This window comes from Natrix helvetica (genome assembly GCF_964273705.1).
Source record: "Natrix helvetica genome assembly, chromosome: 3".
Classification (NCBI taxonomy): domain Eukaryota; kingdom Metazoa; phylum Chordata; class Lepidosauria; order Squamata; family Natricidae; genus Natrix; species Natrix helvetica.
Genome location: NC_138549.1, coordinates 13,602,716 through 13,624,935, shown reverse-complemented (window position 1 = coordinate 13,624,935; position 22,220 = coordinate 13,602,716). Strand labels below are relative to the sequence as shown.

General features: G+C 42.9%; 1 protein-coding gene across 3 annotated transcripts in view; it reads right to left on the bottom strand.

Moving 5' to 3' along the window:
• LMO7 (LIM domain 7) overlaps nt 1-22,220 on the bottom strand; it is a 181,085-nt gene that overhangs the window by 57,552 nt on the left and 101,313 nt on the right. For all 3 annotated transcript variants that reach the window (XM_081949423.1, XM_081949421.1, XM_081949422.1), the window contains exons 5-8: nt 8,938-8,968; nt 5,488-5,601; nt 3,351-3,549; nt 832-1,084 (exon numbers count right to left, since the gene is read on the bottom strand). In XM_081949423.1, the coding sequence (XP_081805549.1) occupies nt 832-1,084; nt 3,351-3,549; nt 5,488-5,601; nt 8,938-8,968 (597 nt within the window). The remainder of the gene's footprint in view (nt 1-831; nt 1,085-3,350; nt 3,550-5,487; nt 5,602-8,937; nt 8,969-22,220) is intronic.

Here is a 22,220-nt window from a genome sequence, read left to right as displayed (position 1 = left end):
CATGGATTTCCACTGCTCTCCTCTCTTCTGCCTTTTGCACATCTGCCTGTCAGGCACTGGACCCAACTGATTCTCCTTTTCCTCATCAGCCACCTCCAGACCTGGGGACTGTTGACGCTCCATCTGAGGGCTGATGGACGGCCCAGGCTCTGCCTCTCTGTCTCTGTCTCTGTCTCTGTCTCTGTCTCTGTCTCTCTCTCTCTCTCTCTCTGTCTCTCTCTCTGTCTCTCTCTCTGTCTCTCTGTCTCTGTCTCTCTCTGTCTCTCTCTGTCTCTCTCTGTCTCTCTCTCTCAGTTTCATTCCCTCTTCCCCCTAGGAGCTCTCAGGTTGCCTTGATGCTGGCCCCGACTCCCACGCCTCCTTTTTATCTGATTTGGTTGCTGGAAGGGCAGGCAGTCAACAGGCCACAACAGTATCTTTCCCTTCTCCTCCCCTATTGGGTCTCCAATTTTCCCAGTTTATTTTGGTTTAGCAAAGCGTTCCCATCTGCAACAAGATCGGTCACAATTTGTCCTCAAGCTTTAAATTAAGCCCTTATGGTTCACAAAGATGAAATGCTAAATCAGGGGTATCAAACATGCGTCGTCATGTCATTGTCATGTGACCTCACGTGACTTCCCCCCCTTTGCTAACCTGGGGGTGGGCGTGGCCAGCGCATGACGCATCCAGCCCGCGAGTTTGGCACCTCTGCTAAACTACCACTAAGGGAAACCGCAAGAAAAGAAAATAGCATCAGGAAAGAAATGTGGTGCGTTGGGATCCTACCAGCATCAATTTCTCAACCTTTGCTGTAATCGGATCATTTGAGATGTTTGAGCTTGACAAGAATACCTCGAAAAATTTCCGTCCGGTTCAGTAAAGACAGGACTCGCCCAGCTTCTTCTGTTATCCTCGTTCTTCTCGATTCTCTTCTTTCTTAAGGGCGCTGGCATGTAAGTTGGCGCCTTGGCTTTGTTGGGCAGGAAGCGGTTGAATTCTGCAGCTGGCTTGGGTTCAACTAAGGCAACTCGGCGATAGGACATGTCGTCTTTCCCGGGATCATGCATTCTGGCACGGGTTTCAGAATCGGTGTCACTCTCAAAATCTTTTACATATATATATATATAAGAAAGAAGAAAGCTGCCGTTAAAATTTAAGAACTGGAAATTTCTATGGAGATTCTCAGTCATCCAGGTCATGGTTGTCCCAAAGGTGCTTTTCAAGAGGCAACTGGACTTTCTGATTTTTTGGGGGGATGGGGGGACATTTCGTTTCTCATTCAAGAAGCTTCGTTTACTCTCACTTTCTATTCCCTACCATCCAGTCAGAGCTGAAGAAGCTTCTTGGATGAGAAGCAAAATGTCTTTAAAGAAAAACCAGAAAGTTCAGTTGTCTCTTGAAAAAGCAGCTTTGGGATAAGAATTAGGAACCCACAAGGTGAAAATAAAATACTCACTGGTTCATTGCTTTCTGTTGGAAACAAACAGGTAAAGGTCATGTGGCCAGCATGATTAAATGCTGGTAAACAGTATATGTGGTGTGTGTGTGTGTGTATATACATACATACATACATACATACATACATACATACATACATACATACATACATTGCATTTGTGCTGATAAATAAATAAAGGGAGTCTAGTAAAGGAAAACTAGTTTATCAGCACAAATGCAACACAAATGTAACAAAGGCAACATAAAAAAATGGCTTTCTGCCTGGATGGCTCCTAGGGTGAGCCGAAAGACAGAAAAGGGAAGCAGTATGCTCCTTCCCATATTTGGGCATACCAGGGGTTGTGACACAATGTGTGTGTGTGTGTGTGTGTGTGTGTTTCTGTGTGTGTACATAAACACACACACACACATATACATACATACATACATACATACATACATACACACATATACATACACCAGGATATATATACCCTGTTTCCCGAAAATAAGACCTGCCCAGATAATAAGCCCAATTGGACTTTTGAGCGCATGCACTAAAATAAGCCCTCCCCTGAAAATACACAGCAGCAGCCATGAAGTGACCACGCTCGCCGCCTCCTGCACCTCATAAATAATAAGACCTCCACAAAAATACCTCCGCGCCTTCCGGATAAAGCTCAAGACGCACCTATTTCAAGTAGCTGGCCTGGCTCAACCATAGTTCGTTCACACTGCTCCTGACGGGTTTTTTAATTTTTGTGACTTTTAGACTTTTATTAGGGGATTTTAAACTATGTTTTAACTGTCTTTTCTTATCTTTATACCTCCTCCATGTACGCGTGTTCGTTTATTCTGTGTGTGTATTGTCCATATTGTTTTTTATGTGTTTTATTGTACGCCGCCCCGAGTCCTTCGGGAGAGGGTGCGGCTAAGAAATAAATTTATTATTATTATTATTTATTATTATTATTATTAATAAGGCCAAGTGCTTATTTCGGGGGTCAAAAGAAAATAAGACCCTGTCTTATTTTTGGGGAAACACAATGTGTGTGTGTGTGTGTGTGTGTATGTGTATCTATATGTATCTGTATCTCCCTATCATCCATCCATCCATCCATCCATCCACCTATCTACTCTAATGCTGAACTAGAGCTTTTTAAATCAATACTTTCCAGTGTAAAATCAAGGGATTTTGATGGAAAGTAAAGTTGGGTTTCGAAGGGAGTGAAAAAAACTCTCCCACAGAGTGAGTGAGTGAGTGTGAAAAGGAAATTAGCTGGAATGGAACTGAAAGCATTGAAATTTTGATGTAAGTATTTTTAGAGTTCTGAATGATGAAATATATTAAGTAGAGCTGAAACGAATGCTATAATTTTTATGTCCAAGTAAAGGAACGAAGAGTTCTAAATAGTGTGAGAAGTATCACAGGGTGATAAGGCTGCAGGTGTAAAAAAAATAAAAGAACTCCAAACAGGGGTGTTTGTAAAGGGGTTGTAAGGCTTTTTTAGCATGTGCATCCACACTAGATTTTTTTTTAAAAAATGATGTTTAAATTCTCTTGTATTTTTATTGCATTCATTACTGTATATCTAATGCAATGCTTTAATGTATGCTTTACCAATTATTTTAAGCCACTGTTCGAAGCTAACAACTTGAAGTTTATTGTAAATTGCTTTGAATTTTTTTTAAAAAAATGAGAAGCAATTTGTAAATGTTTTAAATAAATGACTTAGGATGCACTTTATTTTTTTTATCAGCTGCTCATCATTAAATCTTCTGTGCCTTCAGGCAGCCTAACAAAGAATCTAAAGGACAACCTGCGAAAAATATCACATTAAAACGAAAGCAACAGGGCAGCCAAACAACACTGGACTTGTTTCCAAGGTCTGTCTTCTCAAATAAAAAGGGTTAACCCAAAGCCCAGGAATCACCTTCGCTGCCACCTTTTAGAGTGAGATCCGAAGAGAAGCTGGTAGAAGATCTGGATCCAAAAGAGTCCAAGCTGTCTAAGGAATCGTCCCGCTTGTGGCTGGTGGACAGTGAAAGAGGATCAATGCGTTCAGCGCACCAAAAATCCCCGTATCCGCTGTCCCTTCCGCTTTGTTTGGGACTGTAGGATTCCCCGAGGGCCTGTAGGAGAAAATAACACGAAAGAGGAGTTGACATTCAGCAGATAGCCTGCAGGATTCAGAGACCAAAGCTTCTTCTCATTGCTGCTGTCCCAGGTGGCAGAATATAGAATAACAGAGTTTGAAGGGACCTTAGAGGTCTTCTAGTCCAAACCCGTGCTTAGCAGGGGTGGGTTCTGGCTGGCTTTACTGCCGGTTTGCTCGTGGGATGTTTCCCTTGGGAATTCAGAGTGAAAAGTCACCAGAAAAGATGGCGGAAACTAATCAAGGAGAGAAGCAACTTAGAACTAAGGAGAAATTTCCTCACGTTTAGGAACAACTTGCCTCCAGAAATTGTGAATGCTCCAACATTGGAAGTTTTAAAGAAGAGATTGGATAACCATTTGTCTGAAATGGTATAAGGTTTCCTGCCTAAGAAAGGGGTTGGACTAGAAGACCTCCAAGGTCCCTTCCAACTTTGTTAATCTATTCTATTCTATTCCATTCCATTCCGTTCCATTCCCCTCCCCTCTCCATTCCATTCTCCTATTCCAGTGGTGGGCAACCCGCGGCTCGGGAGCCACATGCGGCTCTTTACACCCTTTAATGCGGCTCTTCTGTGTGCCGGGTGCCCGCTCCCCCCCTCCTCTCGGGCTTCGGAGGGAAGCTTCTGCAAAAGCCCGGGCGAGTGACAACCAATTTTGGTCCTATGACTGCAGAATGCTGCAAAATACCATAAATGCAGGCCAGTTGTTGAGTGTTTCAAATGTGATTGGAACACTCAACAAGGTGACCACAGTGTGTGTGTGTGTGTGTGTGAGTGAGAAAGACAGACAGAGACTGACAGACAGACAGACACACACAGAGAGACAGAGAGAGACAGAGAGGGGGAGGGAGGGAGAGAAAGATAGACAGAGACACACACACAGAGTGAGTGATTAAGTGAATGAGTGAGAGACAGACAGACCCACATACACAGAGTGACAGAGAGAGAGGAAGGGAGGGGAGAGAGACAGAGGGAGAGACAGAGACAGACACACACACACACACAGAGTGAGTGAGAGACAGACACACACACAGAGAGAGAGAGAGAGAGACAGAGATGGGGGAGGGAGGGAGAGAGAGACAAAGAGCCAGAGAGAGAGAGAGAAAGAAAAAGAGAAAGAGAAAGAAAGTGGGAGAGAGAGATGAAATTAAAAACAACAACATACAAACCTGACTTACTCAAACTATCCAAGGAAATGCAAGGCCAATGTTCACATTAGTGGTTGTGACTTTGTCAGTCAATGTCAGGATGTAATTTTCTCTACATTGTAAGGCAAATTTTACGGAATTTAACGTTATCGATAAATAATATCGTTCTAAAGTTTTTGTTTTATTAGTTGTGTTATTTGTATCCTCCCGACCTATGTGGATACTTGCATGCAGAATATTCTCAATAAAAACTTATTGAAACTAAAAACAGTGTACCATCCTATGTATTTTCGGTTTTAAAAATGTGGCTCTCAAAGTAAATTTCAATCGTGGTTTTGGCGAGATTTGGCTCAGTTGAAAAAAAAGGTTGCCCACCACTGTCCTATTCTATTCTATTCCATTCCCTTCCCTTGTCCTCTTCTCTCATCTCCATTCTCTATTCTATTCCCTTCCCTTCTCCTCTCTATTCTATTCCCTTCCCTTCCCATCCCTTCCCCTCCCCTCCCCTTCCCATCCCTTCCCCTCTCCTCCCAATTCTATTCCCTTTCCTTCTCTTCTCTTCTCCTCTTCTCTCTCTTCTCCTCTCCTCTCCTCTCCTATTCTATTCTCTTCTCACTGAGAATCCATTTGAATTGTCAGTTTGACCCTCAAGTGCCTTGAAAAAGGTTTGTCGATCAAGGTAGATGCTGAACAAGGTACTACCAGAGAGACGGAGGCACCTGCGACGTTTGTCATTTCTAAAACGATCCATCCACCGAGGCCTTACCTTGGTCAAAGCTTGTCCAAGCAATTTCTCAAAGGCTTTCAAATCCAGGTGGGGTCCATGATAAGAAGGGCTGCGGGCTGCTTTCCTGCCCAGCCAGTACAAGGTAATCAAAACCTTTAAAAGGACAGAAAGATGGAGAATAGCTAGAATGATTAAACGGGGTTCCAGAAGCTATTATTCTCAGTTCTAACATTCTTCTAATAGAAAGCTAACCAAGAGATGCACAATTGCAGAATATGAGGAGTGGTCTCTTTGGGCTACGTTCTGCATCCAGGGCAGGACTTGTCCATCCTTGTCCATCTTCACAAAAGACCCTCTTTCAAGGCATCTTTGAATTTTAAGCCAACTCAGAAGATCTCTGTGTATGGGGCAGTGGTGGGTTACGACTGATACGCCCTGGTACGAGAGTACCAGTGCCTGCCGGGAGCACCAGGTACCATTCCAGTATGGTGCTCCGGAGGGCCCACCCACCTGCTCATGTTCCTTAACGGTATTTGAGGTTTTAAGGGCTTCCACACACATGCACAGCGTATGTCGCCTATGCAATGCTCCGCCGAGCAGCTGAAGTGTCACGGAGGTGTTGCGGAGCATTAGGGCAGTAAGTGGTGGATCTGGAACCCACCACTGGTATGGGGATATGTCTCAATGATACCTAGGCCTAAACTGTCTGGAAGGGAAATGTTCTAAAGGTAACAGCCAGCAACTATTACCTGGAAGGAAACCTTAACCAGAGTAGATCCTCAAGTAGAGCTGGGGAGAATGTCAAGTAGATCCTCACATGGGAGAATGTCATGAGCTAGAGTAGAACTTCTGAAAGGTCTTCAAGGATGGCTCCGCGTTCAGAGCACACCTTTTTACAGCTTCCTAATTATTTATTTAACTAGGTGTTAGATTTATGACCTTCAAGAACCCAAGTGGCTCCTCTTTATTTCCACATCTCCCCACAATGAGCGTGATAATCAAGTCACCCAGGGAGATTTGCAAGGCTGAGGTCAGTCGGAAACCAGATCTTTCCAATTCTATCCCCATTCCGGCATGGTGGCACAGTGGTTAGAGTGCAGTGCTGCAGGCTAATTCTGCTGATCACCAGCTGCCAGCAGTTTGGCAGATCAAATCTCACCAGGCTCAAGGTTGACTCAGCCTTCCATCCTTCCCAGGTGGGTAAAATGAGGACCGACATTGTTGGGGGAAAGATGCTGACTCTGTAAACCGCTTAGAGAGGGCTATAAAAGCACTGGGAAGCGGTATATAAGTCTAAGAGTTATTGCTAAGTGCTATTGCAACTACACCTCCCCAGCTCTTCTGTTAAAGATTTGCTTCAAATTGATAGCTAAAAAAATCAGTATTTCTGTTCTAGTTCACAAGCACTTACCCCGGATCCTTAGCCAGGATTAACTAATACTGTTAGTGATACCAACTGCCAACACCCATAATTTCTTATCATGCCTTGGTGACATGAGCATCATTCAGAAATCAACCCTTTCAACAGCTATAGGCAATGCTTCCACATCTTTTGTGCAGTGAATAGTGTTCTATGCCACCACCCTTAAGGCCTCTCCAGGTCCCCCTAATATACTTAAAAGAAACAGGTAGAACCAGAAGTTCCTGAAGCAGATGCTTAATACTTCCCCAATTCTTCCTTCTTCCAGCTGAAAGAAATCCTGGAAACTTGGCTGGAAAAAGAGGAAAGCTAAACAAAAAATTGGATCCTCCACCACTTCTCCTCCCAGTGAAAGCTTGCTACTTATTTATATTAAGAATAAGTCTGTTATAACATTTACTTGGTAGTGGGATCAGGGCTGGGATTGTACCGGTTCAGACCAGTTCGGGAAAACCAATAGTCCGAGGATCAGCTGAGAGTGAATCAGTTAGCACCGACAATCAGTTGGGCCCACCTGCCTGCCCTCCTGCTATATTGACCTACCGTGTGTTTTGGAGTATAAGATGCACTGGAGTATAAGATGCACCCAATTTTGAAGAGGCAAATAAAAAAAGGTTTTTGCACTCTGCTGACCTCCCAAAAATGGCCCGTTTTTTTTTAAAAGGCATGAATTGCCTTTAGGAGGCTTGTAGAGTGCTCTTGGGAGTGGGGGGTGGTCCAAAAACAAGCAGAAAAAGGCCCATTTTTTGTTCACTTCTGCCCTCCCCAGCCCCCAGGAGCACTCCATAAGCTCCTAAAGGCTCTGCATGACCATTTCGGTGAAGGGGGCAGGGTTTCAGGAGGCAAAAAATGCTGTATTCAGTGTATAAGACGCACCCAGATTTTCAGCCACTTTTTTGAGGGAAAAGGGTGTGTCTTTTACTCCAAAAAATACGGTATATCTTCTCAGCTAATTCATGTGGCAGAGCAGATTGCCGCGCCTCAGCTGTGGTACTCCCCAGCAGTAATGCAGGAGAAAAGTATTCTTAAAGCTGTGCACGCAAGCGCGTGTGCAGAGCACGCGATCACTGAACCAGTTGTTAAACTGGCAGGATCCCACCACTGGGCAGAATGGCTTAGTGGTTAAAGACACAGAGCTTATCCACTGGAAAGCTCACAGCCCGGGTTCAAGATCCAAGCGCCATGTGGTGAGGTGAGCTCCTGTTACTTGCTCCAGCTCCTGCTCACTTCGCAGTTCAAAAGCATGCAAATGTGAGTAGATCAATAGGTACCACTTTGGTGGGAAAGTAACAGCATTCCATGTGCTTTGGTGTATAGCCATGCAGTCCATATAACCATGGAAAGTGTTTTCGGACAACACTGGCTCCCTCGGCTAAAAAACAGAGGTAAGCACCACATCATAGAGCTGGACATGATTGGCCAGGGAAAATCTTTACCTTTATCTAACATTTACTTTACAGTGGGAATCTTAAAAGTTACTGAACCCATCAGAGGCAACCAGCTCGCATTATGGCTATGCTGATCCTGGACTTATGCTAACAAGAACAAACTACTGCATTTTTTGGAGTATAAGATGCACCTTTTTTCCCTCAAAAAAGAGGCTGAAAATCTGGGTGCGTCTTATACACTGAATACAGCATTTTTTGCCTTCTGAAACCCTGCCCCCTTCACCAAAATGGCCGTACATAGCCTTTAGGAGGCTTTCAGAGTGCTCCTGGGGGCTGGGGAGGGCAGAAAAAGTGAAAAACAGGCTGTTTTTTGCTCAATTTTACTCCCCCAGGAACACTCTATAAGCCTCCTAAAGGCTATGTATGCCCTTTTTGGGACAAAAAACAGGCCCATTTTTGCAAAAAACAGGCCATTTTTGGTTAATTTTTGGGACCCCCCCCCAAAAAAAAACACCTTTGTTTTTAAATTTGCCTCTTCAAAATCTTGGTGCGTCTTATACTTCGGTGCATCTTATACTCTGAAAAATATGGTAGATAAAAGGGTCAAACCTATTTTTTCCCTTAATCTATCGATATGTGCATTAAACTAACAGCAAAACGAAAGAAAAATGTATATCTTACATTTTTTACTCTTCGGTCAGTTTCTTCTTGTCTGCAAGAAATAAACACATACACAAATTTAACTTAGATTAATAGTTTAGCACAACTAATACAGAGCAGTAATTGCAAAACAAACCTGTCCACCATAGTCCACCATCACACAATTAATACTCAGCATCACATAATATTCAAAGAAAGTGTTATTTAAAGCAGAAAGTCCAGATGTTTGGAGAACTCTTACATCCCACCCAAAGCACAGCAAAAGGGAGAAGGATCATATCTTCATTGGGAATTTCAAAGTTCTCAAGTTCTGCAGAAGAATTTAAAATATAGAACCCCGCAAAACTCCACCTATCAATTAAGTTGGAAGAAATACATTTTGCCCAATAGAGAATTTCACTAGAAAAATAAAAAGTAAATATTTTTGTTGTATAAAGAAATTGGACTCCCTTGAGAATAAATTTTCTCAAGAAGAAATCTTCCCAAGACTTCTTTACAATTCTGCAATTCCAGTGGCTGATTGAATAGCCAACACTTGTTAGTCTCAAGTCTCAAATTACCAGTTTATAATTGTGTTTCTCTGTATTGACAGAAAGTTTACTACTTTACTTCCCTCCATCACTAGGGGGAAAAGTGGATCATTGGCACAGAATTCTTGTTTAACATTCACTTTTGTTTAGTCATGTAGAAAATGAACTTGTGAATGAAGGCGAACATGTGTGTCCCAGGATCCAATCTGGGTTGGTCATCGGGCCCAGAGGTTTAGTTTTCCAAGCTTTTGGACTAGCATTGGAGAGAACTTCAGGGAACTTCTCTCTCACCAGCATGAGTCCAAAAGCATGGAAGATTAAACCTCTGGTCCTAGTGACCGACCCACATTGCAAAACTGAACTTGCAACCATGACCAGGAATTGAGGAATGATGATAATAGCAATCCAATTTCCAAAGACCAGACATCACATCGACAATAAAGCCTTAGTAAAATCACACCTAGAATACACATCCAATTTTGGTCACTACACTATAAAAAAGAAGTCGAGACTCTAGAAAAATTATAAAGAAGAGCAACAAAGATGATTATAGGACTGGAGGCTAAAACATACAAAGAACAGTTGCAGGAACTGGGCATGGCTAGTCTAGTGAAGAGACCAGGGGAAACATGATAGCAGTGTACCAATAGTTGGGGAACTACCACAGAGAGGAAGGGGTCAACCTATTTTCCAAAGCACCTGAAGACCAGATACGGAATAATGGATGGAAACCAATCATTGAGAAATTCAACCTAGAAATAAGGAGAATTTTTCTGACAATAAGAACAATCAACCCATGGAACAGAAGTTGCCTTCAGAGATTGTGGGAGCTTCATCACCGGAAGCTTTCAAGAAGACACTGGACTGCCATCCATCAGAAATGATGCAGGGTCTGCTGCTTGGGTGAGGGGGTTTGACCAGGTGACCTACAAAATCCCTTCCAACTTTGTTATTCTGTTCTGTTCTGATGGTACAAGAGTGAGATGCCTTCAAAGAGAGGTACCATGCGAATCACGTGTTTCTACGTGGTCCTGCTTAAAACTGCTAATTTATATCAGATAATTTATGGTAGATGCAGAAAATTCATCTCCAAATTTTGACAATGTGTAGGTTGGTTGCCCACTCTTGAACTGCCACATCTCTGGACGAGTTGGAGAAATGAATCACTTCTTGAATGTCAGTGGTGGGAAGCTTCCAATTTAACAACTGGTTTGGTGAGGGCGCACTTTGCGCTGACGCACCATTGAAAATTGAGCATATAGAAGCTCAGCTGCTTACCTTCCGAATCAGCAATGATAAGTAAAACAGCTTGGGGTGGGGAATCAGCTGTGTCGCGCAATTGAGATAAGCTAGAAAGCAGGAAATAAAGGGCAAGATAGAGGAGGGGTGTGTGGGCGGGGCCAGCTGATTGTTGGAGCTACTGGTTTGCCCGAACTCGTCCGAACCGGCTGAATACCGGTTGTGAATGTGCAACATCAATTTTAGAGAAAAATCATACTTAGGAGGAGATCCATTTCACTTCAAGATACCATAATTGATTGATAAAATGACTATATGAAATAAATGAGAACATAGGTAGAAGAAAAAGGAACAGGATGTCCGAGGGGAGAAATATGTTGAAAGTTCGTATAGTCTACGTAGCGTTGCAAATCTATACAACCACCGAAGGATACAATTTCATGCCTGTCATAAACATTTCTGTGACTTTTTATTCCCGATGATGGATTAATATTTGACTAATTCAAGTGCAAGGGGTGTGTGTGTGAAAATCCGTGCATAATTTAATTTCCCTCACTTAACATTCTGAACATTTTATTATTGTTCCCAAGGGTGAAGGTTGCAAAACCCACCGTTTGTTTAATGGAGAAATAAAAACAGTAAAATAAAATTAAAACACCAGGACTTCAAAGTGCTTCCTTCTCCCGGCCAATGCAAATATTTCTATTATATTTACAGTTGGAACAGGAGAAGAATGTTCTTTTGATTGCTCTGAACTCGGCAACAGGATACCACGTGGCCTGGTTAAGACAGATTTTGCTTTGGAGAGTTCAGGCTAGGACTCATAGAGAGCTGAAGGGGCTGGTTTAAATAGGGTTTATTCAAGGAAATGCTCAGGCATTCAGGGGAAGGATTGAGATGGCTAATCGAGGATCCAGAAGCCTTCTGAAACCCTTAAAAAGTTTACTGCTGGAAAAATGTTGAGTCTCATCAGCTTAACAAATTGTTGAGATGCTTGAAATTGCTAGGAACATTTCCACTGGGATAACGGCACTGAGTTTATGAAATGTGCTGGATATCTGCTTAGTTTTTTCTTTGTTCTCTTTCTTTTCAACGATATTTCCTCTTGGCTCTTACATAAGCTCTTTTGTTCTTGGAGAGTCACAGATGAAACTGAAGACAAAGGCCCTGAAGTGCTTTTTTTTTTGCAGTAGCTTCCATAGAATGAGTAGCAAGCTTTACCTTTAATGTTCTTCACCTGTTATGGACAAGCGTCTTGATACGGAATCCTAAATGGGTCTCGAAATAAACAAGATCTTGCATGGATCCCATCTGCTTAAAAGATAAAGGTACCCCTTGCACAGATGTGCTAGTCGTTCCCGACTCTAGGGGGCAGTGCTCATCTCCATTTCAAAGCCGAAGAGCCAGCGCTGTCCAAAGATGACTCTGTGGTGACGTGGCCGGCATGACTAAACGCCGAAGGCGCACGGAACGCTGTTACCTTCCCACCAAAGTGGTTGCTATTTTTCTACTCGCATTTTTACATGCTTTCGAACTGCTAGATTGGCAGAAGCTGGGGCAAGTAACAGGCGCTCACTCCGTTATGCGGGCGCTAGGGATTCGAACTGCCAAACTGCTGATCTTTTTGATCGACAAGCATAGCGTCTTAGTTGCTGAGCCACCTCATCCCTCCATCTGCTTAGAATAGGCCCAGCCCTAATCCTAACCCTCAGGATATAACCTGTTCCCCATTATATATGCTGCTCTTGTATCAGCTCCCTGGAAGATCAAGACCATTACACAAGTTCACCAGGGAAGCCACACTTAATGACCAGTGGCGGGATTCAAATAGTTTAACAACCGGTTCTCTGCCTTAATGACCAGCTGGATAGGTGGGGCTTGGTGGTCATGTGACTGGGTGGGCATGGCCAACTCAACGTCACTCACGTCGATGGCTGCTTCGCCTTAGCTGTTACAATGTAATAAGGGTTAACTGGAGAGGCAGTATGTGTAAGCAGGGCGATAAAGATTAGGCTAGAAACAACACCAGAATGTTTCCTTCCTGCTTTCCTTACAGGATTAGCCCTGTAAAGTGGGGGAAAACAAAATGAGATTTTTTCCAACAACCAGTTCTCTGAACTGCTTAAAAAGTTAGCAACCGGTTCTCCCGAATAGGTGCGAACTGACTGAATCCCACCACTGTAAAATGACTCACCTAGGACATAGGAGCAATGGCCCCTCGCTTACTTGAGGACATGTATGGGGTCCCCCGAACCAACTTGCTCAGACTAAACATTTTTGGAACAAAACGTTTGAAACCAGAAAGAAAAGACCTCAGTTGCCATGACTCAACTTCCAGACATCTGAAGGCTGACTTCGTCAAGTCCTTCAGTGTGTCCCTATCGTTCTGCCCACAGCTTTGGCCCATACTCTTAACTGCTCTGCACAGCTGCACATTCCTCTGCCCATCGCCCGCCCCAATCTCAGACAATACCCTCAGTCAGCAGGGCTTGGTCAGAACAGATGCCCTGGTTAGACTTAAGACTTGGAATAACTTTATTGTGGTTTTAAATGTACACCAATCGGTACACATTGAAATGAAAGTTCATTGCCTACAGCCCTCAAAGGGCCACCACCTCCAATATACACTACATAAACACGACAAATAAGCAAACTAGCAAACAAACAAATAAATATGCTTATACCCACATATAATATATGACACAGAGAAACAACACAGCCTAGTTCGGATGTATGCATGTACATGGCCAGAAAAATGAATCTTACGAGTTTATCATGCAGGTGGCATAAAGAACAAAGCTGTTACAGAATCCGGTAGTCCTTCTATAGATACTTCAGAACCTCCTCCCAGAGGGGAGCAACAGAAACAAAACATAAAATGGGTGTGTGGGGTCTCTTAACCATGCTTTGAGTTCTAAGCACATGGCGCTTATAAGCAGTACCCTGAATAATGGGAAGCAAGATAGTCTTCTCTGCTGTCCTTACCACTCTCTGTATGGGCTTTCTATCTGAGGCGCGGCTGCCACCAAACCAAACAGTGGTTTGTTTTACACTCAGGGAGCTGATCTGACTAATCACAACTGTTACCTGCTGTCCCCTTCTATTTAGTAATGAATTTATCCATTTGTGCCTTGACTCACTTGCGTGACCAATGCAGGAAAGAAAGAAGGAGAGGCAGAGAAGAACAATCCACAGGCTAGAAAACTTTCTTCCGGGCAACTGGCAGTTCCATTCATGGGAAGGATATTCAATCCATTTTAATTCACTATTCATCTCAGGCGAGAAGTCAAAAAGACACACAAAATATACCGGAAATGCTCCATTTCTGATCAGAATTGTTAGCCTGCCCAAACACTCCCCCACCACCACACACACACTGAAAGCACTTCAAGAATGCAAGCAGGAAGGCTTCCTCCATTTTCCCCCTCATCACGCCAGGATGCAGCCTGGTGTCAGGGGTCCAAGAAATACCCCCAACGAAATAAAACTCCAAGGCTTGATTTTCCTCAAAGTTCCACTTTATTAGAGATGCCATATTGGTACATCTGGGAAAACCCGAATCTGAAAGCTTCCAGGGTTTCCCACCCAGTTGAAAGTTCAAGATCCTGCCCCAACACCCACAAGTCCATCCCATGGCCCAATCTTTCACTGCCATGAAGACAGATTGCTCCCATCCACATCCAGCCAATGGCAGGGACAAAAGCCATTCCTATTCCCATACCTGAGTAGACCTTTATAGATTCCTTACAGACTCTTTTAAGACTCTACTGATTTTCGGCTATGCAATTTGGGATGAACACCCTTTGAATGGTGTGGGAATAGGAACAGATTTCCAGGGGAGAAAAAAATGCAGTCTAAAGGAACCAGGATCACTACTCAGGTGACCCTGAGGACACAGATAAACCTCCAAGTGCTTCAACGACCCTCTAAAAGGATGCAAGTGATCAGCTGCCTGCAAGGAGTATAAATCCTTCCATTCCTCACTATCCTGTCAGAGCTGAAGAAGCTTCTTGGATGAGAAGTGAAACATTCTCAAAGAAAAAGAAATAAAGTCCTGTTGCCTCCTGAAAAAGCACCTTTGGGACAATTGGTCCTCTCCATTTCCACAAAAGAAGGCAGAAAAGTTAAACTTCTGAAATGTGGATGCCCGTTGCTTATCACTTAAAACGTTTTTGGGCTGGAACACAAAGTATTGCCCACACGATAAAACCAAAATTTGCATTTTCCAGCCAGGGCAATAAGACTGTAGTACAGTGCCTCTTGCTGTGTCCAGATGCAGGACAGTGAGGAACTTTAAAACCTTGAATACTGAAAACACTTGAATCTCAATTTGTTGTTGTTAGTTGCGAAGTCATGTCCGACCCATCGCAATCCCATGGACAACATTCCTCCAGGCCTTCCTGTCCTCTACCATCCCCTGGAGTTCATTTAAGCACTGACTGCTTCAATGACTCCATCCAGCCACCTCATTCTCTGTCGTCCCTTCTTCTTTTGCCCTCAAGTCTTTCCCAGCATTAGACTCTTCTCCAGGGAGTCCTTCCTTCTCATTAGGTGGCCAAAGTATTTGAGTTTCCACTTCAGGATCTGGCCTTCTAAAGGGCAGTCAGGGTTGAATCTCAATACAGACAGTTTAAAAATCTCAAGTTGGCTAAATCTGTGTTTACTAAAGAAGCTAAAAACAAACATTTCATCTGTTTTTAAAACGAAAGACAAAAAAACGAACTCAAACATGTGAATTCCCATACCCATCCATTTTTTTCCAAAATAGGTATGCTACATTTTTTTTTATCTTCTATAGACTGAAATAAAAAAATTGCAGGATAAATCAAAAGCACAAAAGAGAAGGCAAAGACATGACTAAAAGATTTCTTGGAAAGCAGAAAAGCTTGAGATTTCCTTTTTTAAATGCCCCAAAAGCAATCTGAATTTAAAAGAAGAAACTACTGGGGGGGGGGGGAGAAGGAAATTACTGTGGTTCTTATCAAGGATGGGTTTCAGCCAGGGTTACTGCCGATTTGCTTGTGCGCGCGCATGCAAAGTTAAATGGAAATTGTTCTGTGCATGCCCAGAAGTAAAAAAAAAAAAAAAAGATGGCGACATTGGCAGCAGCAACCAGGAAACTGGTTTGGGGGCATGGCCAGCTTGGGTTGCTGCCAGTCTGCAACCCAGACCAGCATGCCACTACCGGTTCGGCTGAACCGGGCCGAATCGGTAGGAATCAATCCACCTTTGGTTCTTACTCTGTAAGATGAGCAGTTTTTGATTAGTTTGTGCCTTTCTTGCCTTTTGAACCTTGGAGATAGAGGTTTATTATCCCTGCTTTGCCATCTGCCGATAATATACAGCTTATTAGGTTATGCTTTTCTTTATTTGCATTATGCAACTGAAATGTGACAGTGCATAGGATGCCTCTGTTATGAGATTATGCATGTCAACCGTTTGTATCTTTCCTTCAAAGGGAAGAAAAGAAGCTTTCAGGATTTCCTTGCTTGTCTATTATGGTTGGCTTGAGTATCTTGATTTGGAGAGAGAGAGAACCAAAAAAAATAGAGTTGGAAGGGACATTAGAGCAGTGTTTTTCAACCTTGGCAACTTGAAGATGTCTGGACTTCAACTCCCAGAATTCCCCAGCCAGCAATCGCTGGCTGGGGAATTCTGGGAGTTGAAGTCCAGACATCTTCAAGTTGCCAAGGTTGAAAAACACTGCATTAGAGATCTTGTAGTGCAACCCCTGCTCAAGCCAGAGGCCCTATACCATTCCAGACAAGTGGTTCTCCAGACTCTTCTTAAAAGCCTCCAGCATGGAGCACCCACAACTTCTGAAGGCAAGCTACAATACAATACAATAGTAGAGTTGGAAGGGACCTTGGAGGTCTTCTAGTCCAACCCCCTGCCTAGGCAGGAAACCCTATACCGTTTCAGACAGATGGCTATCCAACATCTTCTTAAAGACTTCCAGTGTTGGGGCATTCACAACTTCTGGAAGCTGTTCCACTGGTTAATTGTTCTCATTGTTAGGAAATTCCTCCTTAGTTCTAGGTTGCTTCGTTCATTGATTAGTTTCCATCCACTGTTTCTTGTCTTGCTTTCTGGTGCTTTGGAATATAGGTTGTCTCCTTCTTTGTGGCAGCCCTTCAAATATTAGAGGAGCTCAAACAATGTATGAACATATTAAGGTTTCAATACATTAATTTCAACTACTTAACAGTTATAATAATTGGTCGCCCAAACATTGTAAACAGAGGATAAATATAGTTGATGAAAATTAAAGGCATTTAATGTATTTTGGATTATTTTTTACTATATCTGGGAAAACAAACTGAATATTTCCTTCCTTCTTCGAATGAGCCTCATGGATGGGAGGCACCTTAATGCATGGCTTATCTTCTCTCAAATGAGCCAATAAGCAATTTCACAGCTATCCCTAATGTTAGAAATTAGCCATCAATTGCAGTGAGACTTTTTGGCATTTCCTGAAGAACTTCTGGTGCAGGGGGATGTCTGACATGTGATTTTAGTAAATGTATAAAGGTCACTTTTTATTTTTTGGCCAAATAGAAAATGAAATACAGACCTTTCCCCCCTATTCCATAGATCAAAACATCTCACTTGTTGTTAAGGTCCCCACCAGTGTCCTGGGTGCAGGCCGATTTGTGGACCTATTTTTAAATACACCAATCATGGGTGGGGCTGCACTGATGTTCTTATCCACATAGCTATCAGTCTACTCTGCTGCCCGAAATTAGTATCATGTGTGAGTCATCCACAAGAATTTTCTGTTATGCCTCTAAGGATACCAGCAGAAAACTTGGGAGAGTAACATTCAAGTATGGTGCTGGAGAAGACTCTTGTGAGTCCCTTGGACTGCAAACCAGTCAGTCATAGAGGAGATCAACCCTGACTGCTCTTTAGAAGGCCAGATCCTGAAGCGGAAACTCAAAATAGTTTGGCCACCTACTGAGAAGGAAGAACTCACTGGAGAAGAGCCTAATGCTGGGAAAGACTGGGCAAAAGAAGAAGGGGACGACAGAGAATGAGGTGGCTGGATGGAGTCATTGAAGCCATAGGCGTGAGCTTAAATAAACTCCAGAGGATGGTAGAGGACAGAAAGACCTGGAGGAACATTGTCCATGGGGTCGTGATGGGTCGGACACGACTTTGCAACTAACAACAACAACAGCGTTCAAGTGCACAAATGGGTGTGAAGCAGCAATAGGATTCCTGCCATTGTACCTCACTGACGTTTTTCTAAAAAATAAAGTAACTTTCTGAAAGAGAAAATCTCTTTCAGAGGTTGTCATGTGACTTGGTATATACAGACATTATTATCAGAACGACAGAACTGTCTGGGACAATTTCAAAACAAGGGAAAACAAGAGAAGCTGATTTAGGGTGGAAGACTCTTCAGTTTCCATGCCCCAAAACATTTCTGCCGTCAGCAAACAGGGGCTGGGTGATAAATACTTTCCTTCTTTATTATAGCCGCTTGATCGAAAAGCAGCCTTTGAACATGTTCCAACATATACACATATAGACAGAATAAAAACAGATCCACACCCTTTGGGATTAAACCGTGCTAAATGAGAAGAGAAACCGATTGGACGTTCTTTATAAGACTGTCAAAAGACATTCCTGGACATCTACCTGCCATTCTTCTTTTTTTCCCCTTTGGTTACTTAAGGCCAAGAATAGAAACAGACTCTGGATGGTATCAAAACTGTTATTGAGACAGAAAGCCATCATCCCATATATGTTAAGGTGAATAAGACTAAGCTGGAATAGCCGTCCAGCTTCCATTTTCTCCCTGCTTTGGGTAGTAACCATCACTGACAAGGTCTCTCATACTCACTCATAAAACACACAGCTTTCTAATTCATGGTGGGTCAATCTTCTAATCACCAGGAATGGCCTTGCTACATTTAAAAAAATGATGGTAGACATCTGAGGGCCACGGAGTCCCCACTTTTGAAAAAAACAACATCAAGCAGGTAGCTTTTATCATCATCATCATTATCATCATCATCATCATCATCATCATCATCATCATCATCATATTTTAACGACCCAATAATCTCTTGCTAGGTGGAGTCTGGGCAACGGAATGGATCTAGCGGAGTGTTTAATGGCCGGATACGCTGCCTGTTGCCAATGCGGAGTTTTGTTCGGCAAATATATTCTCATTGTGCCCAGAGAGAGAAATATCTGCAACTACCTAGGATCGAACTCACAGCAATGCTGATTGAGAGGTGAGAGCTCCACCTCTAGTCCACCCCACCACTCCTTTGATGATTAGACAGAAAACCTTCAGCTATCCAACTCCTATAAGGATTCTCAGCTGATAGTGAAATTCATTTTCTTATTATAGTAAGTGAAAATGGTTTCTTCCTTTCCTAACAAAAAGACATGTGGAAAAGAACCTGAGAAGAGAATTGATATCAGTGTTCAGATACATAACGGGGTGGGGGAGGGTGGGGGGATGAGAGAAAGAAAGAAAGAGAGAGAGAGAGAGAGAGAGAGAGAGAGAGAGAGAGAGAGAGAGAGAGAGAATGAATGAGAATGAGAATGAATATTTAGGAGCTATTTTGCATTGCCAGAGAAACTAGTACCAGAAATAATCCAAGCTCCAGCCACCCCCGTTTCATTTCAATATAAGGAAAAACTGATAGTAAGAGCCACAGACTTTCATGGGAGATTGCAGTAAGATTTTTCCAAAGAGGCTGGCCAGCTACCTCTCAAAGGTTTATTTATTTAGTATATGGCACCTCTTCATTAGTCTTTCTGCAGGTTGCAGCAGTTTGGCTCCTCAAGATCCCTTCCATCTCCACAACTCTTATGATGCTATGACTTTCCGAAGAGCTGGCTGCCAAAGGCAGTTATTAAGGAAGATACTCAATGACAACAAACTTTGTAGTCAGATTAAAACAAGGCACAGCAAAGGCAAAGCTATATAAATCTATGACACATCTATACCTCTTCATCTCTACCCTAAAGCATTATTCATCTCTCCGTAAGACACCTCCCTACTCTGCATTCTACACGTATTACGTATGCTTAGCCACTGATCAACATGGATAATCTCATGATCCTATTGTATAGATAAGCTATGGAAAGTACTCATGTGACATTCCTACACATGAATAAATAGCCGTAAAGTAGAAATATAGAAGGAGAGACAAATGCGTTGAAATGTTCTGTGGAGACAGGAGACGTTCTCTGACATTTCCTGTGATTTAGAAATTCAGTTATACTTCATTTAACGTTTGCATGGAGATGTAAAGCTTTTTAAAAAAATACTGCAGTATGCCGATGTTAGATTCCATAATTAACAGTACATCAAGAGAACTTTCCTTTATCAGCCTAGGGTGAATGAATGAGTTCAAAACATGAGGTTGTTTTAATAATTCAAATACAACTGCATCTAGGATTAAATGTAGAATGAAAATGGCCTCTAGAAAGGAATTGCTGCTAAGAGTTCATTACTGTAGCAACTTGGGTAGTGCTATCAAGATAAATTCTTGTCACACAAAGAGATGAACCTTGTTCATTGTCACTCTCTCCCCTCCACCCTAAACCCCTCCCCTCAATTTCGACTTGTCCACAGAATCAGAAAAAGCAAAAAGCAACCAAAAAGCAACTTTCTCCCTCCTCTGGATTTAACAGAACTTCACAGAGTTGGAAGAGACCTTGGAGGACTTCTAGTCCAACCTCTTGCTCAAGCAGAAAAGCCTATAGCATTTTAGACATGTGGCTATCCAGTCTCTATTTAAAAGACTCCAGCGGTGAAGCACCCACAACTTTCAAAGGCAAATTGTTTCACTGGTTAATTGTTCTCACTGCTTCCTCCTTAGTTCTAGGGTGCTTTTCTCCTTGATTAGTTTCCATCCATTGTTTCTTGCCCTGCTCTCAGATGCTTTGGCAAAGAGCTTTGACCCTTTCTTCTTTGTGGCAGCCTCTCAGATATTGAAACACGGCTATCATGTCACCTCTAGTCCTTCTCTTCACCAGATTAGCTAATTTCAGTTCTACAGAAGGCTGGATTGAAACAGTAAGAGTTCTTCCTAACCTTTACAAGGGGTGGTGGTAATTCTAAGTGAAGAACACTGGAAACGACATTCCCCAAACTCCACTGAAGATGTTACCTAGCATGGCAACAAAATGTTTAGAAACCAACTCACCGGCTCGGAGAATGGACCTCCCCCCTCCCCCAATTCTAAGTGAATTTCTAGTCCAACTAATTTCTTCACCTCAAGATGTTTGAGGATTTGTGGCACAGTAAGGTCGATGAGAAAGGCATCCTTCCCTTCCTATGATGAAAACATTACTCTACTGTGGAGAGTTGGGGACTATCAGTGGTTCCACCGGGAAGCATTTCCTACAATTGTCATGACATCCATGTTGCATCTGACTGCCTTCAAGACCATGGAAGGCAAAGTTCTCGGTGAAATTCCAACTGGAAATGGCTCCTGTTCAGGAAGAAGCTTCTTGGATGAGAAGCAAAATGTCTTCAAAGAAAAAAACAACAACAAAGTCCAGTTGCCTCGAGAGAAAAGCACCTTTGAGCTTCTGTTCAGATTTTCCTATTGCTTAAACAACTGGTGCATATATGCATTTCTGCCAATCAGCTTAGATGTGAAATTTCTATTGGAGCAATTTATTTTGCTAATTTATTTACGATTTTGCCACCACTCCCTATTCCAGAATTTCAGAATTTAATTTCAAGCACATTACATCTGTGCACCCATTTAATACTCCATCCAAGAAAAGAGCTTTTGGACTAGCACTGTTAAGATAATAACTAGCCCATAAACCTACATCTGGACGCACAATTCACAGTTTCATCCTAAATCTGCTTCACAGGTAAATTCCTTCCAGAAAGTTCAAAGGCACTTAATTACTATAATCCGTGGAAGACTGCAGAGTCAGACATCTATAAAATTAAGGCAATTCAGACTAATTATTAAAAGAATTGCTTAAGAGTTCATAAATCAAAACAAGAAACAGACAGGCTAAGGCAGAAAATTCAAGGTCTTGCACTATTATGCAATAAGCCAGTGATGGCTAACCTTTTTCTCCTTGCGTGCCGAAATCAACACATGTGCCCACACCCATAATACAATGTGCCCTGCCCCCCTGCGCATGTGTGCACGACCCCCCCCGGACTCCCCCATGCGTGCACATGACCCTCCCCTGAGACGTGTTTTGGGCCTAGCAGGCCTCCCTGAAGCCTCCAAAAACAGGCCACAGGGTGTATGTGCTGCTCCCACCACCACCTGCATGCATGTTCAAGCCGCCCACCCCCCTGCGCATGGACTTAGTCTCCCGCATGCACTGCAGAGACCCCAAAATCAGCTGTCTGGCGGGAGGCGCATGCGCATGCGCTGTGGAGCTGAGCTGGGTGATGGCTCGTGTGGCTGCAGAGAGGGCTCCATGTGCCAGCTGTGGCACGCGTACCAGAGGTTCGCCATCACGGCAATAAGCTATTGAATACAGACGCATTCTTTAGATGAAGAAATGCTCGCAATGCTTGTGTTGCAA